Source organism: Bos mutus, chromosome 13, assembly GCF_027580195.1.
Source record: "Bos mutus isolate GX-2022 chromosome 13, NWIPB_WYAK_1.1, whole genome shotgun sequence".
Lineage (NCBI taxonomy): Eukaryota > Metazoa > Chordata > Mammalia > Artiodactyla > Bovidae > Bos > Bos mutus.
In genome coordinates, this window is record NC_091629.1 from 48,830,747 (window position 1) to 48,851,697 (window position 20,951).

At 46.2% G+C, this 20,951-nt stretch overlaps 1 protein-coding gene across 1 annotated transcript in view; it reads left to right on the plus strand.

Moving 5' to 3' along the window:
* Positions 1-17,444: 17,444 nt before the first annotated feature.
* MMP24 (matrix metallopeptidase 24) overlaps positions 17,445-20,951 on the plus strand; it is a 28,157-nt gene continuing 24,650 nt past the window's right edge. Inside the window, exon 1 of the mRNA XM_005900422.2 lies at positions 17,445-17,574. Within this exon, the coding sequence (XP_005900484.2) occupies positions 17,519-17,574 (56 nt within the window). The 5' untranslated portion in view covers positions 17,445-17,518. The remainder of the gene's footprint in view (positions 17,575-20,951) is intronic.

Sequence of the window (20,951 nt, forward strand, 5' to 3'; positions counted from 1 at the left end):
AGGGGCCAGTTATATCTGAAGCAAATATGGCAAAGCCAAGATTTAACAAAGCCAATAGGTGATTATCCAAGGCTTTAAAAAAAGAAAAGCTATTTTTATGCCTTTCTGAATGCTTGCAATATTTAATTTAAAAAAATTTTAAACAAAAACATCTGATATGTGACTTCCACTTTCACTTTGCTAAAAACGATTTTTAAGGTAAAGGCTAAACTAATATTGCTATACAACAGCCAGTTCTCGTCATTCTTATTATGGAAAAATTTCAAACACATGTTGAAAGTATAACAAACAGTATCATGAAGCCCTTGTACCCAACACCAGGCCTCTGAGGCCCTGCATCACCAAATCCTCCCTAGCTCTCTGCTCCCTTTTATACCAGCTTCTCAGTAACCTCCCTGAGAGGTTAGGTTTCTGTGGTGGCTCAGACAGTAAAGAATCTGCCTGCAGGGCAGGAGACCTGGGTTCAATCCCTGGGTCCGGAAGATCCCCTGGAGAAGGAAAGGGCAACCCACTCCAGTATTCTTGCATGGGAAATCCCATGGACAGAGGAGCCTAGTGGGCTACAGCTCATGGGGTCACAAAGAGTCGGACACGCCTGAGTGACTAACAGTTTCAGTTTTCAGTAATCTCCAGCTATCCTGGCCTTCTTTCTCTTTTCCTAATATGCAGGCTTCTTCCCATTCAGGAATTCAATAAGATATTCTTTTCCAGGAGTGCTCATTCTTTGACCTTCACCTTGACCTCTTTCGCTCGTATACAGGTCTCAGCTGAGATGATACATCCTCCAGGAGGTCAAGATCTCCTGTCACATACTTACTTTTTTTATATATAATTTTATTTATTTAACCACACCGGGTCTTAATTGTGGCAATGAAGGATCTTTGATCTTTGCTGCTGTATGTGGGATCTTTAGTTGTGGCATGTGGGATCTAGTTCCCTGACCAGGGATTGAACCTGGGCCCCCTGCACTGGGAGCACAGAGTCTTAGCCATTGGACCACCAGGGAAGTCCCGTGTCACTGGCTTTCTTTCCCAACACCTTCTCCTTTTCCCTCATTCTACTTATCACCGTTGGAATAAAGCATTTCGTCTCTGCATGTCTACCTCCCCCTCCAGTAAGCTCCATGTTCAGTGGCACTGACAGGCATGGAGACCACCATTTATGAAAGACACTGTAAGCAACAGGTATACATGGGAACACAGAGGTGGTGGTGGTGGTTTAGTCACTAAGTCATGACTGACTCTTGGGACCCCAAGGACTGTAGCCTGCCAGGCTCCTCTGACCAGTGGATTTCCCAGGCAAGAATACTGGAGTAGGTTACCATTTCCTTCTCCAGGGGATCTTCCCCAAGCAGGGATCGAACCCAGGTCTCCTGCATTGCAGGCAGATTCTTTATCAACTGAGCTACCAAGGAAGCTCTGGAGCTCAGAGGAAATCCATTTAACCCTGGATAGTCCTCCCAGGTGAAGTGGCATTCAGGTTGCCTTTCTAAGGATACCTAATAGATCATCAGAGAGTGACCAGTATCCATGTAGGAAAGGCCTTCTAGGGAGAGGGAGTGAAAAAAGACAGAGAAAGGAACTTACAGGCTGTGTTCAGGCAACACAAGTAGGTCAATAGCTTGAGGAGGGGCCCGTGGGGTGGGCAGTAGAAGGGTGGGGCGTACAAGTCAGAGGCTAGGGTGCACTGGCATCAGACTGTGAGGCTTGTGAGTGCTGGGCTGAGGAGCTCGGACTTTAAGACTGGCGGTGAGGAACCAGAGGATCTGCTCCACGCTCAATCTAATTAACCTAAAGTAATAGAACCTTATATAATTACTTAGAGGTTGTCTACTTCAGCCGTCTGCGTTTCAGTTGAGAAACTTAGGCCTGACCACGGTCTTTGTCTACCCTCTTCCCTTGTCTAAACTCATCAATAAGTCAAGCCCGAGGACAGAAAACACGGCGGATTTACAGGAAGGCACTGGAAAGGACAAGGAAGACAAGGGCCCTCGCTTCTCAGAGAGTGAATGAGTGCGTGGCTATACGCCTGGCCTTGGAAGGAGGCCTGCCCAGAACCGGGAAACTCAGACATCCCAGGGCTGACCCAAAACCCCAAGTGTGCCACCTCCCTGGGCAGGGCAACTCTCTGGCTTGTGGTGGCCTCCTGGGAGTGGGCCAAGGACACTACAGAGCGCCAGGGAATTCCCGCTAGTGCACTTACCACCCACTCAAGAGATGGTGGCAGCCAAGAGGCAATGCTGCGCCATTAAGGTGTTTGTCAAGAAGCTAAGTTGGGTGTTGTGGGCGATCCTGAGAGCCCTTTTTAGACTGGCTGTAAGTGGGGAAAAAAAACAACACAGCATTTGGAGGCAAACCAGAGCTAGTGTGGAGGGTGTAGCACGGCAGCAGGAATGCTCCTGGGAGGCAGGGCCATTAGGCTGTTTGCAGCTCCTCCACCAACTTGCTCTGTGATTTTGGATAAGTCGTTTCTCCCTCAGCTGAATTTTTCTGTCTGGCAAAATAAGCTTGTTAAATTAGATAATCTTTAAATTATTTATCAACGACTGCATTTTCTAGATAAACTGCATGGTTAAGCCCTCAAGTCTGAAGTTTTAAAAAATCAGTTATAACTCAGATGGGTTCTTTTCAACAGTGAGAGACTTTATTTTGGGGGACTCCAAAATCACTGCGGATGGTGACTGCAGCCATGAAATTAAAAGATGCTTGCTCCTTGGAAGAAAAGCTATGTCCAACCTAGACAGCATACTAAAAAGCAGAGACATTACTTTGCCAACAAAGGTTGGTCTAATCAAAGCTATGGTTTTTCCAGTAATCGTGGATGGATGTGAGAGTTGAACCGTAAAGAAGGCTGAGCACTGAAGTATTGATGCTTTTGAACTGTGGTGCTGGAGAAGACTCTTGAAAGTCCCCTTGGACAGGAAGGAGATCCAACCAGTCCATCCTAAAGGAAATCAGTCCTGAATATTCATTGGAAGGACTGATGCTGAAGCTGAAACTCCAATACTTTGGCCACCTGATGCGAAGAACTGGCTCATTTGAAAAGACCCTGATGCTGGGAAAGATTGAGGGCAGGAGGAGAAGGGGACGACAGAGGATGAAATGGTTAGATGGCATCACCAACTCGATGGACATGAGTTTGAACAGGCTTTGGGAGTTGGTAATGGACAGGGAAGCCTGGCATGCTGCAGTGCCATGCAGGTCACAAAGAGTCAGACACAACTGAGCAACTGAACTGAACTGAACAGATGGGTTCAGCGGCAAGGCTGGGACCTCAGTAGTGTGGACAGAGAAAGAAGCAGGATTTTGGTGGGACAGGAATTGCAGAGAATTGCCGCAGTGATGAGGCTAACCTCTGAGGAGTCACCAGAGAGACACAGTGATTCGGTCCAGCAGCAAAGACCACAGGTGATGGTCCATGTATTACTGGAGAGGGTGGGAGCAAAAATACAGAGAGTAACATTGAGAGACCGCCTCCTGTGTGCTGGGACCTTCCAAATGCTTTTTTGTTGTTCAGTCACTAAGTCATGTCCAACTCATTGCACCACGACAGGCTTCCCTGTCCTTCAAGAAAGCTAAGATCTTGAGAAAAAGATTCAGGTCCTGGCAATCTCAGTTTAGGACCCGAGTGCCAGGCAGGGAAACTGAGACCAAAAGCCACTGGTAAGGACTGAGCTAACACAGCAATGAAAAGGAAAGGAAGATCTTAGGGCACGCTTGATGCCAGTCTACAGTGACACAGTACAGTCTCAGTGTTGGGGTTGTAGCTGCTGATGGACTGTTTGCAGATGTCAGGGCTGGTTGGGGAGATAGGCAGGTAAAGGACCCAGGGATGTGAGCAGAGTTGAGGCACAGAAGGCAAGGGCTGGCTCTTGAGCCAACTTTAGTAGAAGACTTTCCGAAATGGCAACATGCTTCCTGTCTTAGTAGATCAGAGGCGATACTGAACATAACATGCTCATTCTTCACGGCACAAAGTCATCACTCCCAGCCGTCCTTACTGCAGTGGTTCTCAAACTTTAGTAGGCAACAGAGTCACCTTAGGTGCTCCCTTTTTAAAAAAAAAAAATTATTTTTGGTTGCGCTGAGTCTGCTGTGTATAGCCTTTCTCTAGTTGCCGTGAGCAGGCTGCTTATTGCAGTAGCTTCTCTTGTGGAGCACAAGCTCTAGGGTGCGGGCTCAGTAGTGGTAGCGCACAGGCTTAGTCTCTCTATGGCACGTGGGATCTTCCCAGACCAGGGATCGAACCCGTGTCCCCTGCGTTGGCAGGCGGATTTTAACCATTGGACTACCATCGAAGTCCCAGTTCACTTCAGTTCAGCCGCTCAGTCGTGTCCGACTCTTTGCAACCCCATGAATCGCAGCACGCCAGGCCTCCCTGTCCAGCACCAACTCCCGGAGTTCACTCAGACTCATATCCATCGAGTCAGTGATGCCATCCAGCCATCTCATCCTCTGTCGTCCCCTTCTCCTCCTGCCCCCAATCCCTCCCAGCATCAGAGCCTTTTCCAATGAGTCAACTCTTCGCATGAGGTAACCAAAGTACTGGAGTTTCAGCTTTAGCATCATTCCTTCCAAAGAAATCCCAGGGCTGATCTCCTTCACAATGGACTGGTTGGATCTCCTTGCAGTCCAAGGGACTCTCAAGAGTCTTCTCCAACATCACACTTCAAAAGCATCAATTCTTCGGCACTCAGCCTTCTTCACAGTCCAACTCTCACATCCATACATGACCACAGGAAAAATCATAGCCTTGACTAGACAGACCTTTGTTGACAAAGTAATGTCTCTGCTTTTGAATATGCTATCTAGGTTGGTCATAACTTTCCTTCCAAGGAGTAAGCATCTTTTAATTTCATGGCTGCAGTCTCCATCTGCAGTGATTTTGGAGCCCAAAAAAATAAAGTCTGACACTGTTTCCACTGTTTCCCCATCTATTTCCCATGAAGTGATGCCATGATCTTCATTTTCTGAATGTTGAGCTTTAAGCCAACTTTTTCTTTTCTTTTTTTTTTTAAGCCAACTTTTTCACTCTCCTCTTTCACCTTCATCAAGAGGCTTTTTAGTTCCTCTTCACTTTCTGCCATAAGGGTGGTGTCATCTGCATATCTGAGGTTATTGATATTTCTCCCGGCAATCTTGATTCCAGCTTGTGTTTCTTCCAGTCCAGCGTTTCTCCTGATGTACTCTGCATATAAGTTAAATAAGCAGAGTGACAATATACAGCCTTGACGTACTCCTTTTCCTATTGGAACCAGTCTGTTGTTCCATGTCCAGTTCTAACTGTTGCTTCCTGACCTGCGTACAGATTTCTCAAGAGGCAGGTCAGGTGGTCTGGTATTCCCATCTCTTTCAGAATTTTCCACAGTTGATTGTGATCCACACAGTCAAAGGCTTTGGCATAGTCAATAAAGTAGAAATAGATGTTTTTCTGGAACTCTCTTGCTTTTTCAATGATCCAGCGGATGTTGGCAATTTGATCTCTAGTTCCTCTGCCTTTTCTAAAACCAGCTTGAACATCTGGAAGTTCACGGTTCACGTATTGCTGAAGCCTGGCTTGGAGAATTTTGAGCATTACTTTACTAGTGTGTGAGATGAGTGCAATTGTGCGGTAGTTTGAGCATTCTTTGGCATTGCCTTTCTTTGGGATTGGAATGAAAACTGACCTTTTCCAGTCCTGTGGCCACCGCTGAGTTTTCCAAATTTGCTGGCATATCGAGTGCAGCACTTTCACAGCATCATCTTTCAGGATTTGAAATAGCTCAACTGGAATTCCATCACCTCCACTAGCTTTGTTCATAGTGATGCTTTCTAAGGCCCACTTGACTTCACATTCCAGGATGTCTGGCTCTAGATGAGTGATCACACCATCGTGATTATCTGGGTCGTGAAGATCTTTTTTGTACAGTTCTTCTGTGTATTCTTGCCACCTCTTCTTAATATCTTCTGCTTCTGTTAGGTCCATACCATTTCTGTCCTTTATCGAGCCCATCTTTGCATGAAATGTCCCCTTGGTATCTCTAATGTTCTTGAAGAGATCTCTAGTCTTTCCCATTCTGTTGTTTTCCTCTATTTCTTTGCAAGCGAAGTCCCAGTGCTCATATTTTAAAAATGCAGGTTCCCAGTTCCCAGCTTCAGAGGGTCTGATTTTGTAAGCCTAAGTTTGCACTTGGTAACATGTATTTTTAACAAGCTCCTTGGATGATGAGATGCTGACAGACCATGATGTGCAAGGACTGTCCAGTGAGGGAACACAGCCTCAGTGTTTGGGGCTGCAGCGGCGGAGTGAGGGGTTTGGAATTGTCACCTATCAGGAAAATAACAGCCATTATTACTGCTATCTTTTACTGAGCACTTCATACCACCTATTAGTTATTTAATCTTCACAACCACCCCATGGGACACATGCTAAGAACATGGAGCTTGATGTGAGCAGTAAAGAGGCTGAATAATTTGCCAAAGGTCATGTAACAAGTAAATCAGAGAATTAGGATTTGACCCCAGTGTCTTGTATCTTCAGAACGTACGCCCTTAACCATAACCCTAAACGTCCTCTCCACCTGCCTCGCTCCTCACCGCTCACCACACCCCACCAGGAGCCTGTTCATGTCCACCTCCTCACACAAGGAAAGCAGCTCTCCTTCTGAGCCCCATTCTAGGAGGCTATTGACCAAATGCCTACTGCTTTCCTTAAAATGAAGAATTTAGGGTTGAGAGAAGCAGTACAGAATATTCCAGAATATTCTATATAAGAATCCCTTTATAATAGTTCTTAACATGGACAGTTTTGCCCACCATTGAGGGAACTCTTAGGCCAATGGGGACATTTCTGGTTGTCACAGCTTGGGGGCTGCTGCTGGCATCTTGTTTTAAAAACTAGGGCTGCTGCTCAGTGTCCTACAATGTACAGGACAGACCCCAACAACAGAATTATCTGGCCCCAAATATCAATACTTCTGGAGTGGAGAAAATCTTCTATAGCAAATTCTGACCAGCGATCGTTCATCCTCACCCTGAGTGCTTCAAGTTGTTTTCATCAAATACATAGGTGTCTCTGCTGGCCCTGTGCTAGCTGTGGGGATACCACAGTGAAGAAGACAGATTATGGCCCCTGCCCTCAGGCACTGTGTAGTCTGGGAGAAGAGACAAGCAATTGCACTGCAATACCACGTGATAAGAATTGTGATGAGGAAGACACTTGTTCCTTGGAAGAAAAGCTATGACAAACCTAGACAGCATATTAAAAAGCAGAGACATTACTTTGCTGACAAAGGTCCATATAGTCAAAGGTATGGTTTTTCCAGTAGTCATGTATGGATATGAGAGTTGGACCTTAAAGAAGGCTGAGCACCAAAGAACTGATGCTTTTGAACTGTGGTGCTTGAGAAGACTCTTGAGAGTCCCTTGGACTGCAAGGAGATCCAACCAGTCAATCTGAAAGGAAATCAATCCTGAATATTCATTGGAAGGATGGATGGTGAAGCTGAAGCTTCAATACTTTGGCTACCTGATGCGAAGAGCTGACTTATTGGAAAAGACCCTGATGCTGGGAAAGAGTGAAGGCAAGAGGAGAAGGGTTGACAGAGGATGAGATGGTTGGATGGCATCACTGACTCAATGGACATGAGTTTGAGCAAGGTCTGGGAGATGGTAAAGGACAGGGAAGCCTGGCGTGCTGCAGTCCATGGGGTTGCAAAGAATCAGAAACAGCTGAGTGACTGAACAACGACGACGACGACAAGTGGACTTCTAGTGGCCCAGTGGTTAAGAATCTGCCTGCCAATGCAGGGGACATGAGTTTGATCCCCAGTCCAGGAAGATCCCATGCCTTGGGGAGCTAAGCCCATGCGCCATATCTACTGAGCCCGCACCCTAGAGCCCGTGCTCAACTACAGGGGAAGCCACATCAGTGAGAAGCCTGCACGCCACCGCGAGAGAGTAGCCCCTGCTGGCTGCAGCTAGAGAAAGCCCGTGCACAGCAACAAAGACCCAGCGCAGCCAATACATAAATAACTGAAAAAATTAAAGAAAAAAAAAGAATTGTGATAAGAAGGATGAACGCTGACCAGGGATGTAGGTGGAACTCCTGAGTTGAGAGTTCAAGGAAGGCTTCCCCAGAGAAGGAAGAGTGTGATCTAGATAGAAGGAACTATGTATGTCAGAATCTGGAAGTGTTAGAACACGGAGTGCTAGGTGGGGAGTGGTAAAGAGGCTGCAGAGGTAGTCAGGAGCCATATCATGATGCCTCGATTAAAAAAAAACACTTTATTGAGGTAAAATTGACATACAAAAAGTGGCACATATTTAATGCATACAACTAAATGAGTTTAGAGATAAGTATACACCTGTGACACCATCACTACAATCTATGCCATCAACAAACCCATGACTTCCGGAAGGTTCTTCCTGCCCTCTTTATTTCTATCATCAGCATTAGCATCATCATCGTCTTCTGCTAAGAACTTAAGGAGCTGCCCTTTTAGCAAATGTTCTAAGTGTATAATACTGTATTGTTAACTATAGGCACTATGCTGAACAGTATGTCTCCAGGATCTAGTCATCTTGTGTAACTGACACTTTGCCCCGTTTGACTTACACCTCCCGTCTCCCCCTCCCGTGAAAGCTCTTGATGGGAAGACTTTGAAGCTGCCTCAGGATATTTGCACTTTCTGATCCCTCTTCCTGGAATTCCTTCGCCTCCTGCAGGTCCCTTGCTCTCACGTGACTTCCACAGAGACGTTCCCTGACTAGTCTCTATAAACTAGCTGTCCCATACTCGCCATATCCTCACCCTGCTTTATTTTTCATAGCACTGACTGTGACGTGGCTCGTCCGTGAGACTGTAGCTAGAAAGTAAAGAGAGTGGTGTTTTTGTCTGATGTTCTATCCCAGAGCCCAGACCACATGCCTGGGACATGGAGGTCCTCAGTAAGTAGGTCCTCAGTAAAGACTTACTGAATGAACAGATAGATGGAAACAAAGTTGATGTTTAGGAGGCAGAGCCAATAGTTCTTTGGTAAAAGACAATGTGGGCCAAGGAGAGGGAGGAAACCTGGGTCATAAGAAGCTTCTGGTTTGATGCCATAGCCTGGCATAGGAATCTAGCCAAAGGGTATTGAGCATACTGTGATCTGAGATCAGGCATTGCTCTATAGGAGCGTGAGGTCCAGAAAGTCCTGAAAGGGGAACGGGACACTTGACTAGTGACCTGATAGCATGAAATGCCTGGTTTCAGGTAAAACTTGAGTTTGAATCCTGCCACTTATTAGCTTTGTGGCTCTGGATAGTTATTTAACCTCTCTGAACCTCAGTTTCTTCATCTGCAGATTGGGGATCATAATTCCTACCTTGTGGGGTTGTTGCAGTCTGGAGTGCCTGGTACAGTGCCAGGTATATAATAAATGTTCTAATAATAGTAACTGTTGTCATTTTGGGGCTTCCCTGGTGGCTCAGTGGTAAAGAATCTGCCTGCCATGTAGGAGACTCAGGTTCGATCCCTGACTCTGGAAGATCCCCTGGAGAAGGAAATGGCAACCCACTCCAGTATTCTTGCCTGGGAAATCTCATGGACAAAGGAGCCTGGTGGGCTACAGTCCATGGCGGGGGTGGGGGTGGGGTCACAAAAGAGTCAGACACAACTTAGCGACTAAAACAACGTTATTGTGGTTACTATAATTATAGTACGATTTATAATTCCATAAGATGTTATAGAAAAACCCAAATGAACTTTTTGACCAACGCAATAGAACATCTCTATTAAAAAGTAGTTTATTTTTGTGAGTCTGGATCTATGTCCTGTGATCTGTGCTGATCTTAGCTTGGCCCTCTGTGCCAACGAGAATAAATCTCCTTCATCCACAGCCATTTGGCTTTTTAAAGACAGTCCTATCCCCTGCAGCCCTCCCTTCTCCAGCCTAAACATCCCTCATCTTTCCTTCTGGGCTACAGTTCCTATGAATGTCTGCCTCACTTTCCTGACCACTCTTCCTCAGTCATGCTCTAGCTTGTCCCTGTCTATCTGCATCTACAGGGCTTCCCCATGGCTCAACAGTAAAGAATCCACCTGCCAATGCAGAAGACACAGGAGACCCTGGTTTGATCCCTGGGTCGGGAAGATCCCCTAGAGGAGGGCATGGCAACCCACTCCAGTATTCTTGCCTGGAGAATCCCATGGACAGAGGAGCCTGGCGGGCTACAGTCCATCGGGTTGAAAAGAGTCGGACACAAAAGCAACTTAGCATGCGCTCACTGCATCTGCAACTTCTAGAACTGGACTTGGACCTACATTGTCACCCTAGATTATGACCTCAGCTGCCCCATCTCTTTGACCAGGAGCTTTGATTGTTTCTCATTCCAGTCCATGCTTCCAATTTTGATACCTTCCTGCCTGTCCCTTCTTTGTAGACTTTGCCTCTGACCTTTTTGATATTACCTTCTCACCCTCTGTGTTCCTGACCAAACACCAGATCTTAATCATCCCCCTGCTCCGTGCCTGTACAGTCTGGTTTGCCCAACCAGGTGTGAGGCTCCTGAACACCCCCAGGAGACACCCTGTCTTGGCCCATCCATCTCTCTCCTCCCCCATGGCCATCTCTGTTTGCCAAGAGCAAACGGCAGCACGCCAGTTGATCTGCTTCTGGCCGCCTCCTTTGACACTTCTAATCTCACCACCGCCTCTGCTGTCTGCCGCTCCCTTCCCACTCCAGGCCACTTTTTTTTCTCCTTGTTATTCTCCACTCTCTCCTTTGCCTGCCACTACCGCTCGACGTCTCAGCTTCCGCTTCTCAGCTTAGGCTTCGCCCGAACCAAAATCCCGCCTTCTGGCCTGCGGACCAATCACGCGGTGTTGCCTGTGATCACTGCATCTCTCTCCAGCTCAGCCCAGCTATTTTGGTCTCCGCTCGCACTCTGAGATCTTTCTCACTTTCCTGTGGGTTGACACCTCTTTCAGCACTTAAAGGGTGACAGACGTCGTCTTAGAGTTAGTTAACTGAGCTCTAAAGTTTAGAATTCTGACGTGGCTGGTGGTGGATTAATGGGTCCAGGTGTAAAAAGATGAAAGTTAGGTCATTCTGTTTAGCATTGAATGGGGCTTCTTTCCTTTAGCGAATTTTATCTTGTTTTGATTGGGACCATGGAGCCTGTTGCCTCATCAAGCAAAGTCAAACCACAAAAGATGGAATTTCAGCAAATAGTTTTTTCAGCAACGAATCGATGCCATGGATTGTGCTTAGTGCTTTCGTGTGTATTACTCATTAAACCTCCCTAGATGAAATCCCTTCGTGGGTAGACAGACAGTACCTCCTAGACCAACTGTTAATTCATTCCTTAATTCACTCACTCTGATTATTTATTATGTCAGGCACAGTGCTAAGTACTGTAGCAGATATAAAAATAAATATGACAGTCTCTGCTCCTTGGGAACCAATCTAGTGAGGAAAACATCAACCAACGGTGTGATACACTGTGGAAGTTGTGTTTAGAGCAGCAGAGAATTAAGCACTGCAGGAGGGAAGGGGGTTGCCCACTAGCTCTGCCAGGGAGAGCCTAGGAAGGTTTTCCAAAGAAGGTGACATTTCAGCTGGACTTTGAAGGATGAGTTTGCTAGCATGCCTAAAGAGAATGGGCTCTGTTGGCAGCAGGAATAGCCGGGAAGTGTGAATGGGCAGAGAGTGTTCTGGATCAGGGATGACTACAGTGTAGAAGACTTGCTTCAACGTCAGGAACTTCTGCTCAGAGAAGTCAGAGGATTGTCTGGGTCACAGAGCAGGTAAATAGTAGAGACAGGGTTAAACAGCAGAAGTTGTCTGGTCCCTAATGCGTAGTCTTTAGCCTCCCACCTTGTAATACACACACTCCCACCCACTCACACACACACACACCAGGTCCAATCTCAATGACCCTGACTTAGAGCTGTCATTTGGCCAGACCTTTCTGCTCCCATGTCTGCTCTTAGGGGTCTGCCCCTGAGCCTGAAGATTGTCCCCAGTGAACCTGGGAAGGAAGCAGAACCCAGAGAAGGCAGATCCATTCCAGTGTTTGTCCATAACCTAGACATTGGCCAACGTCTGAGTACTTAGATCCTAACTCCCGACACTGCCAAGCTAGACTCTGTGACCTTCATAATAGCTCCTGCTTGGCTTCAAGATGCTCCTTGCTTGAATTCCCTGGTGGTTCAGATGGTAAAGAATCTGCCTGCAATGCGGGAGACCCAGGTTCAATCCCTGAGTCTGGAAGATCCCCTGGAGAAGGGAATGGCTACCCATTCCAGTATTCTTGCCTGGAGAATCCCTTGGATAGAGGAGCCTGGAGGGCTATAGTCCATAGCGTCGCAAAGAGTCAGATACTGCTGAGAGACTAACACTTTGCTTGAATATCCAAAAAAGGAGCTCGGTAAACCTGGTTGCCCTTTACCAACTAGGAGCTCCTTTCAATCCCCCCAAATTTTAGAAGAGAGTTTATGCCAAAAATTCTCTGTTCCCTGTCTCCTACAATATCATAGTAATGAGGACAGGAGGGGAGAAAATTGTCAAATTCCATACTAGCTTGAAGGCAGGTGCTCAGAAAAATACTCTGTTGACCAGTTTGTTGGAAGCTTCTGTCCAAAGTTCCCCAGCCGGGACTTCCCCGGTGATCCAGAGTGATTAAGAATCGTCCCTCCAATGCATGGGACACGGGTTCAATCCCGATCAGAGAACTAAGATCCCACATGTTTCAAGGCAACTAAGTCTGCGTGTGGCAAACCACAGAGCCCACATTCTCCAAGGAGGATCTTGAGTGTCGCAACTAAGACCCAACACAGCCAAAAATAAATAATTTTTTTTAAAAAAACCTTCCCCTTAGTGTTTTTTTTTTAATAGTTCTCTAGCTATTTCCCAGACACTGTAATTCATCCTAATTGGATTTTAAGAGAATTAACTAATGGAGTCCACAAATAAGGAGGAATTGGATTTTAGACTGGTACCACACCTCTTTTGGGAAGGGTTTGAGGCAGTTTACAGAGTGAAACAATCTTTTTAAGTAAGATTTTTAAGGATGAAACACAACTTAGTGGTCAGAAAAATGAAAAAATAACAGCAATTTGCAAGCATCACCGTGTTCCACACTTACGTGATAAATCTGACCAAAAGATTCCCAGCAGAAAGGCCAAAGAGGAGAACCACTGGGTTACCCAATACGCATTTGCTGAAACCAGAAAGCACACAGAATCTCCTGTAGAGACGCCGTTTTCCTCAAGGTAAAGCTTGATGGAGAGGGATTGTGTTTGGTCTCAGTAAAGCCGAGTGACAGGGCGAAGAGAACGACTCCAGTCAGCTGTCAGTTCTCTGCACGCAGTGCTCCCGGTGCTGTGTGAGAGGTGGTCAGCCCCACACCTCACCGAGAGCAGGTGGACACGCTGCCCCCCATAGCACCCTCACGGTGGCTCTTGGTCCAGGGGGAGGGCAGGATAACCAGATTTCAAAAGGCAGAGAAGGAGTCAAAGACCGTGTTTTCCACCTTGATTTTACGAAAGGTAACAGAGACACCATCCAAGGGGATAATAAACGAGTCACTTTTGAGTGATTATGTCAGGTACGTTCGATCACTTCGGCTTAACAGCAATCTTGTAGAGGAGGGTCACTGTTTACATTTTACAGATAAGGAAAGTGTTCGTTGCTCAGTCGTGTCCAACTCTTTGTGACCCCATGGACTGTAGCCCGCCAGGCTCCTCCAGGAATTTTCCAGGAAAAAAGACTGGATTGGGTAGCCATGCCCTTCTCCAGGGGATCTTTCTGACTCAGGGATCAAACCCAGGTCTCCTGCATTGCAGGCAGATTCTTTACCATCTGAGTCATCAGGGAAGCCCACAAATAAGGAAACTGATGCTCGATTTGCCCAAAGGCACACAGCTGGCAAGTGATGAACTGGGATTCAACCTCAGAACTTTGTGCCTCTTTCCCATGATAGCGCCCTGTTTATCCAATCCAACAATTCTTCAATGAAGTTTCTGTAAAGAACATAATGCGGCCTTCTGGCTGGAAAGGGCTGAGTAACACGGTACAGGGATTTAATACTTTGATGACATAACTGACCTGGGAATAGAAGTTGGAGCTTGATGAATGAACAGGTAACTTGTCAGTTGCCCTGTCGTGTCCATTTCCAGATGGTTTTTTTTGGCTAATCCGAGACCATGGTCAAGTCACAAGTGATTCTCTGTGATTTGTCCACTTTGTAAAAAGATAATTAATAGTGTATCATCTCTCTCCACTTCCCTCCTTTCCAATCCTCTCCACTCATCACCATACTCCTCTTCCCCAAGTTCCTACCATTTTAAATACTGCTCAGAATGTGCCATGCTCTCCAGCACCTCCAGGTAATTGCACATATCCTTCAAGCCCTAGCTCAGGACTTCCCTGGTTGTCCAATGGTTAAGAATTCACCTGTCAATGTAGGGGACATAGGTTCAATCCCTGGTCCGGGAAGATTCCACATGCCTTGGAGTGACTAAGTTCATGTGTCACAACTCCTGAAGCCCACATGCTCTAGAGCCCATGCTCTGCAACAAGAGAAGCAACCGCAATAAGCCCTCACACCGCAACTAGAGAGTGGCTCCCACTTGCTGTAGCCAGAGAAAGCCCATGTGCAGCAACAAAGTCCCAGCACAGCCAAAAAGTGATTAATTTTAAAAAGATTGAGATACCACCACCACCTGGAAGCCTCCCCCGAGTTCCCCTTGCTCCCCATCCCCACCCTTCCATGTGGATAACATGCCCCCTACTTTGTTCTTCTATGGAACTCTACACATCTGATTTTTAGTGCTGTATTTTCATGATGGGTTTATTTGTTGGTCGGTGAGCTCCTTATTCGTCTTTGCATTCCAGGAGCCATGCACAGTACCTACTAGGTAGTCCATGCCCGGTAATGTTCATTAAATGGACACAATGATCAACTACTGTGTCAGGGGATCCCTGGGCACCAGATATAGAGATGAGTAAAACATGGACCCTTCCCTGGAGGAGTTCAGAGTCTCATAAATACAGTAATGATTGGAGCCCAATATTACAAGAGGGCTTCCCTGCTGGCTCAGTTGATAAAGAATCCGCCTGCAATGCAGGAGATCCCGGTTCGATTCCTGGGTTGGAAAGATCCCCTGGAGAAGGGATAGGCTACCCACTCCAGTATTCTTGGGCTTCAGCTGGTAAAGAATCTGCCTGCAATGTAGGAGACCTGGGTTTGATCCCTAGGTTGGGAAGATCCCCTGGAGAAGGGAATGGCTACCCACTCCAGTATTCTGGCCTGGAGAATTCCATGGACAGTCCTTGGGGTCGCACAGAGTCAGACACAACTGAAGTGACTTAGCAGCAGCAATATTCCAAGAACTACACTGTCTATAACAGGGGATTTAGGGAATACAGAAGAGGGGGAAAGTACTGGGCTAGGGAGTGAGGTAAGTCTTCCAGAGGGAGTAATTTATAGGCTTAACCTTAAAATAATGAAAGATTTTTGCCAAACTAAGAAGTATGCCAGGCATACAGTGTTTTCCACATACAAAGGCACAACAGAGATTCAGCACTGGGGGAAGCACAAGAAGTATTGAAACCCTGTGCCAAAATTTAGAATGAAAAACAGGTTGTAGATCTCTGATGAAAGAGTAAAGCTGTCGCTCTCTTGGGGATGTTTTAAGACTTTATTATTCTGACTATTTTGTTCTTAATCAGTCAGATGGATTTCATCACAAGGCAGTAAAGATGTGACAGCCTCCTTGGTGAAATAAATAATAACTTATTTATAGTTTCTGGTCTGCCTCCTTCCCAAAATGGTTTGATTTGACTTGTCATAACAGACACAGCCACAATAAGATGTTCATATAGAAACAAAGAAACAAAATTATGAGGACTTCCCTGGTGGTCCAGTGGCTAAGACTCAGCGCTCCCAGTGCAGTGGGGAATGCAGGGGGCCCAGGTTCAATTCCTGATGGAAGAACAGACCCACATGTTGCAACTTAGAGTTCACATGCTGCAACTAAAAAAAAAAAAAAAGATTCCATATGCCACAATGAAGATGGAAGATCCCACGTGCCACAACTAAGAACTGGTGCAGCCAAATAAATAAATAATATTTTTTAAAAAGAAACAAAACTGTAGATGGGAAGAGCATTAATACAGCTTCTTAAGGTCTTTTTTCTTCATTTGCTCACTTGGTGTTCAAGATAATCTTCTGAGGATGGGTGGCAGTTTCCATGCGACTTAGAGACGAGCGTGTACGTGCACTCTCTACAGGACATGCTTGTGGGCTCCACAGATGCACGGATGTTTTCTTCATTTTCCAATTAATGCCACAGATATTTCCCGGTCCTCTAATTTCTAGCTGGTCAGTGAAAATACTCATCTTTACTTTTCCAACCTTCAGATTCATTGTCTGAACTTCTTCATCCAAGCTACTTTCAGATTCTCTTGCCCTTTTAAAGTTTATCTCCTTTTTTTTTTTTAATGACTCCATGCATAACCCTTAGATAAGCACAGAAAAAAGAAGTCCCCCATGATATTATAACAAAGGCTAATCACATTCATTCCTTTTTTATTAAAATTTTTTTTTACATTATTTCAGGCTTTCAAAAAAGTTTTCAAGAATGGGACAAAGAATTCCTAAACACCTTTCACCCAGATTCCCCATCTCTTAACATCCTACCACATTTTTTTTTCCCCTCTCTCTCCTCTCTCTTTCTCTAATTTTTTCCCTGAATCTGTTAAAGAAAATGTTGCAGACTTCATGCATTGCATCCTTATGTAAGCTGAAACACTTCAGTGTATATTTCCTAAAAGCAAAGAATTCTCTTACGTAGCTATATTATTTTTTATGTGTGCCCTTCTAGACTTTTTTCTATGCTCATATTTATGTAGTTATATATAAATTAATACCCTGGTTTATTTTGTTTCTATTTATTAATAATAGCTTACTTCTTTGGAGGGATTAGCAATGAAGACTGTAGATAATCTCATTATCTACAGATAATCTATTATCTACAGATAATTCTATAAAAGGTTCCTAAGACAGACTCTGTCTCTAGATACAGCGGGTGTCTGGGGAGCTCAGTGTTCATCAAGTCACTCTGCTTCAGAGAATGGACTGCTCTGGTCCTCTTGCATGTCTAGTCAGTGGAAACCACTGAGTACATGGTAAAGAGACAGGGTGCTGGAAAGGCTAGAAGGCATTTTAATCTTTATTCCATAGCCAATAGAAATTCAACGGAAGCTTGATAGCAGAAGAGTAAGCCAACAAGAGCTGTGTTTTTTGGAGCTTCATTTGACAGCGTCTGCAGGAGGGAGTGAAGGAGACAGAAATCAGAACATGAGTCCTTTAGTCCCTTGGGTAAAATGGTCCCTAGTTTCAAGGGCAGATGAGCCTTCCCCGAATGATGCGTTCTTTTCTTTTGGCGTGTCTTTCAGAACTGGTTAAAGTCCTATGGCTATCTGCTGCCCTATGACTCACGGTCATCTGCGTTGCACTCAGGGAAGGCCTTACAGTCAGCAGTCGCCACGATGCAGCAGTTTTACGGGATCCCCGTCACCGGCGTGTTGGATCAGACAACAATTGAGTAAGATTTGCACAGGACATTGTGCCTTTGAACTTCTCAGAGTTACGTTTGGGTTCACATTTGTCATGGCCTCATCTGAATACCCTACCCATTCTACCTTCCTATCTCCCACTCCTGAGTGTCAGCTGGAAGGGCATACCCCAAGGTGCCCTCTCTTACGTGAGCTGGGGATGTGTTCTGCCGTAAACTTGCTGTGTGACCTTGGACAAGACTCTTGACCCTTCTGGGCCTCAGTTTCCCTATCAGCACAGTAAAGGGTTTGGTTATAGGTGGCCTTAAATCTCCTCTGATTCTAATAACTTGTGGGTCTGTGAGTCACCCTTCTGGCATCCCTGAGATGTACACATCTCACTAGATACAGGAAATTCTAGAATAATGATGGCAAGTCTTGTTCCACTTTTCCCATTTATTAAACATTTGCTGAATGTCTGCATGTGCTGGGCAGTGGGCTTGGTCCTTTGATCCCTGTGCTCCAGAGGCTCCCCATTTAGTGAAAAACACCATCAGCTAGCTCTGCTAGTCTAGAACTCAGAAGGAAACACTGAATCTCAGGGAGATACTTAAGAGATAATGACAAGTAGGCCAAACCACACAGATGGTTTTATACTCAAGGAGAAGATAAAGAGGAGGGAGAGAAGAGTGACGAGGGTGGAACCCCCAGGGGAAGGAGCCACCTGAGAAGTGGAGGAAGCCCGGCAGGGATACCATGGCCATTGTGGGGGGCAGGAGGGGATGGTCAGCAGGGTCAGCTGTCGAGGTGGTCAAACAGGCGGCTGAAAGGTGTCTGCTGAGTTTAGTAACAAAGAGGGCGTTGAAACCTCCGTGGAATGATGGCAGCAAAGTCAGATTGCGATACGGAGGAGAGGTGAGGAGTGGCGATGGCAAACGTAGGGGCAACTGTCAAGAAGCTGAGCAGTGGGAGTTTCCTGTTGATCCAGTGGTTAGGACTCCAGGCTTTCACTGCCGTGGCCTGGGTTCAATCCCTGGTTGGGAAACTGAGATCCCATAAGCCTGCCCGCCCCCTCAAAAAAAAATGCTGACAGTGAAGGAAAGGAGGAATAGATGTGGCTAGAGAGGGATGAATTTTTATTTAAGATGGGAGAGAGTTGAGTTTTTTTGTCTCCAAGGAATAGCCATGAAAGTTATTAAAGCTATTTAAGAAAAGCCGTTACTGACATGTTTACATTGCTGTGTTTAAAATGGATAACTAACGAGGACCTACTATATAGCAGAGGGAAATCTGCTCAGTGTAAGTGTGGCAGCCTGGACGGGAGGGGAGTTTGAGGGGGAGAATGGATACGTGTATATGTATGGCTGAGTCCCTTCGCTGTTCGTCTGAAACTGTCACAACATTGCTAATCGGCTGTACCCCAATACAAAATAAAAAGATTTTTTTAAAAAAGACATAAAAAGGAAAAGCCATACTGCCAGGAAGGCACGGCCAAGAGCTTGGAAAGAGTTTCCTCGCGGGGGTGGGGGTGGGGGTGGGGGTGGGGGTGGGGGGTTGGGGGAGGGCGGTGGGGGGTACCCGAACTCAGGTGGAAGGAGAGAGCAGGGCTTAGGGAGGATGCAGGCAAGTAGGCGGCTGGCAGAGAACAGGAAATGCAGCCAGTGGTGGATCCAGGATCAATCCACCCCTTGGGTGAGTCACTCCTTGAGGTAATCATCTCTCTAGGTCTCAGCTTGCTCATTTACTGAAGGGGTTGGGGGAGGGAGGCGGGGGATGGAGGGGAAATGTTGGATTTTGACTCTCCGATTCTAGATTCCATTATTCTAAGCCTCAAGCTTTCAAATAAAATTTGGTGAGTCTGGGGTTTTATGATCCCATAGTCCCATAAGAACATTTCCTGTGCCTCAGATCCTCTGAGTGTGAGGTTGTAAACCCCTGAGACAATACACTTGACAGCTCCTGTGATGCTGTGAGTGAGTGGACGCCGTGGGCCTGCGGCCTGGGGAGCCCAGCCCTTTCCAAGCCGAGGTTATTTTGAGGGCTTTGCTCAGGCCTCATGGCAGCGCCTCCTGTGGCTGCAGCACTGGTGGCTCTGCTGAGGCACCACCTGGCCCTGGGTTTCGCTCTGTTCCAGAAGCCCCAGGCCCGCTGGACCGGATTCAGGGAGTGGCAGGTGGCAGCAAGAGGAGGAGGCGGAGGGAGGGGGCTGGCGTTTCCCACTTGCCGCTCTGCTCTGCACCGCTCTTTGTAGGAAGGAGGGTGGGGTTGGGGGGCTCTGTTTTGGAGGCACAGGAAGGGAGAAGGTAATTAATCCCAGACCTGAGTAGGGAGCGTGTTTGTGGGGAGAACTTGGAGACCTTCGTTTCAGCTCCAGCTTTGTGAGCTCGGGTGTCGTTGCCTCTCTCTGAGCTGAGAGAGGTCTTCCACGTCTAGCTCCACCTTGCTGTAGCAAAGGTGCCTCCTGGGTCTCTTCCCAGGGACTCTCAGTGAAAGGAAGCTAGATCAGCCCCTCAGAGGATTATTTGTGAGTGTCTGCCTTGGGAAGTGTCACACATTATTCACTCCTTCATTCGTTCAACAAACATAGCTCCTCTAACCCAACCTAGTGCTAAGCAGAGGGAAAAAGAAAAGAAAAACCCCAACTTTTGTTTGTTCAGGTACATTAGTTGAAAGTTCATTTATTCATTCAACAGAGTCCCAGTCCTGCCTCACCCTAACCCTAACCCAGTAACTTGAATTTTGCAAGTTACTGGTGTTCTCTGTGTATCTTTTCCCTTGTCTGTAAAATTGGGGTCAGTCATTTCTGATTACTTCACAGAGTTGCTTTGAGAACCAAATTTGTTTTTTTATTTTAATATTTATTTATTTGGTTGTGAGGGTCTTGGTTGCAACACGAAGGATCTTTAGTTGGGGTATGGGGAAATTCTTAGTTGCACCATGTGGGATCTAGTTCCCTAACCAGGGAACAAAACCAGGCCACCTGCATTGGGAGCCCAGAGACTTAGCCACTGGACCACCAGGGAGTCCCTCAAATTAATTTTTTTAAAAAGGAGAATGAACACTGAAAATTATACACATTTATATCAATGCCTGTTATCGTCACTATTTAGTCTTTTATTATTAATTTCTGAGTGTGGACATTCTAGGTGAGGTAGATACAAAATGAGTGGGACCTGGTTAAGTCCCTCAAGGGGCTTTTAATATTTGGTTAAAATATTCTGTCTCCTTTCCTCTCTATTGCCAAAGGCAACTGCTTTCAACCGCTGGAAATGAGGAAATGAGGAAATGAGGTCAGACAGTTTCCCCGCAGCGATCTCAATCTCTAGTTCAGGGAGCTGGTCATTAGGGCGACAAAGGGACATGAGATGCAGGGTGACCCTCCCAATCAGCCATGATCTTTTAAATCTCCTACCCGGGCCCCTAGTTC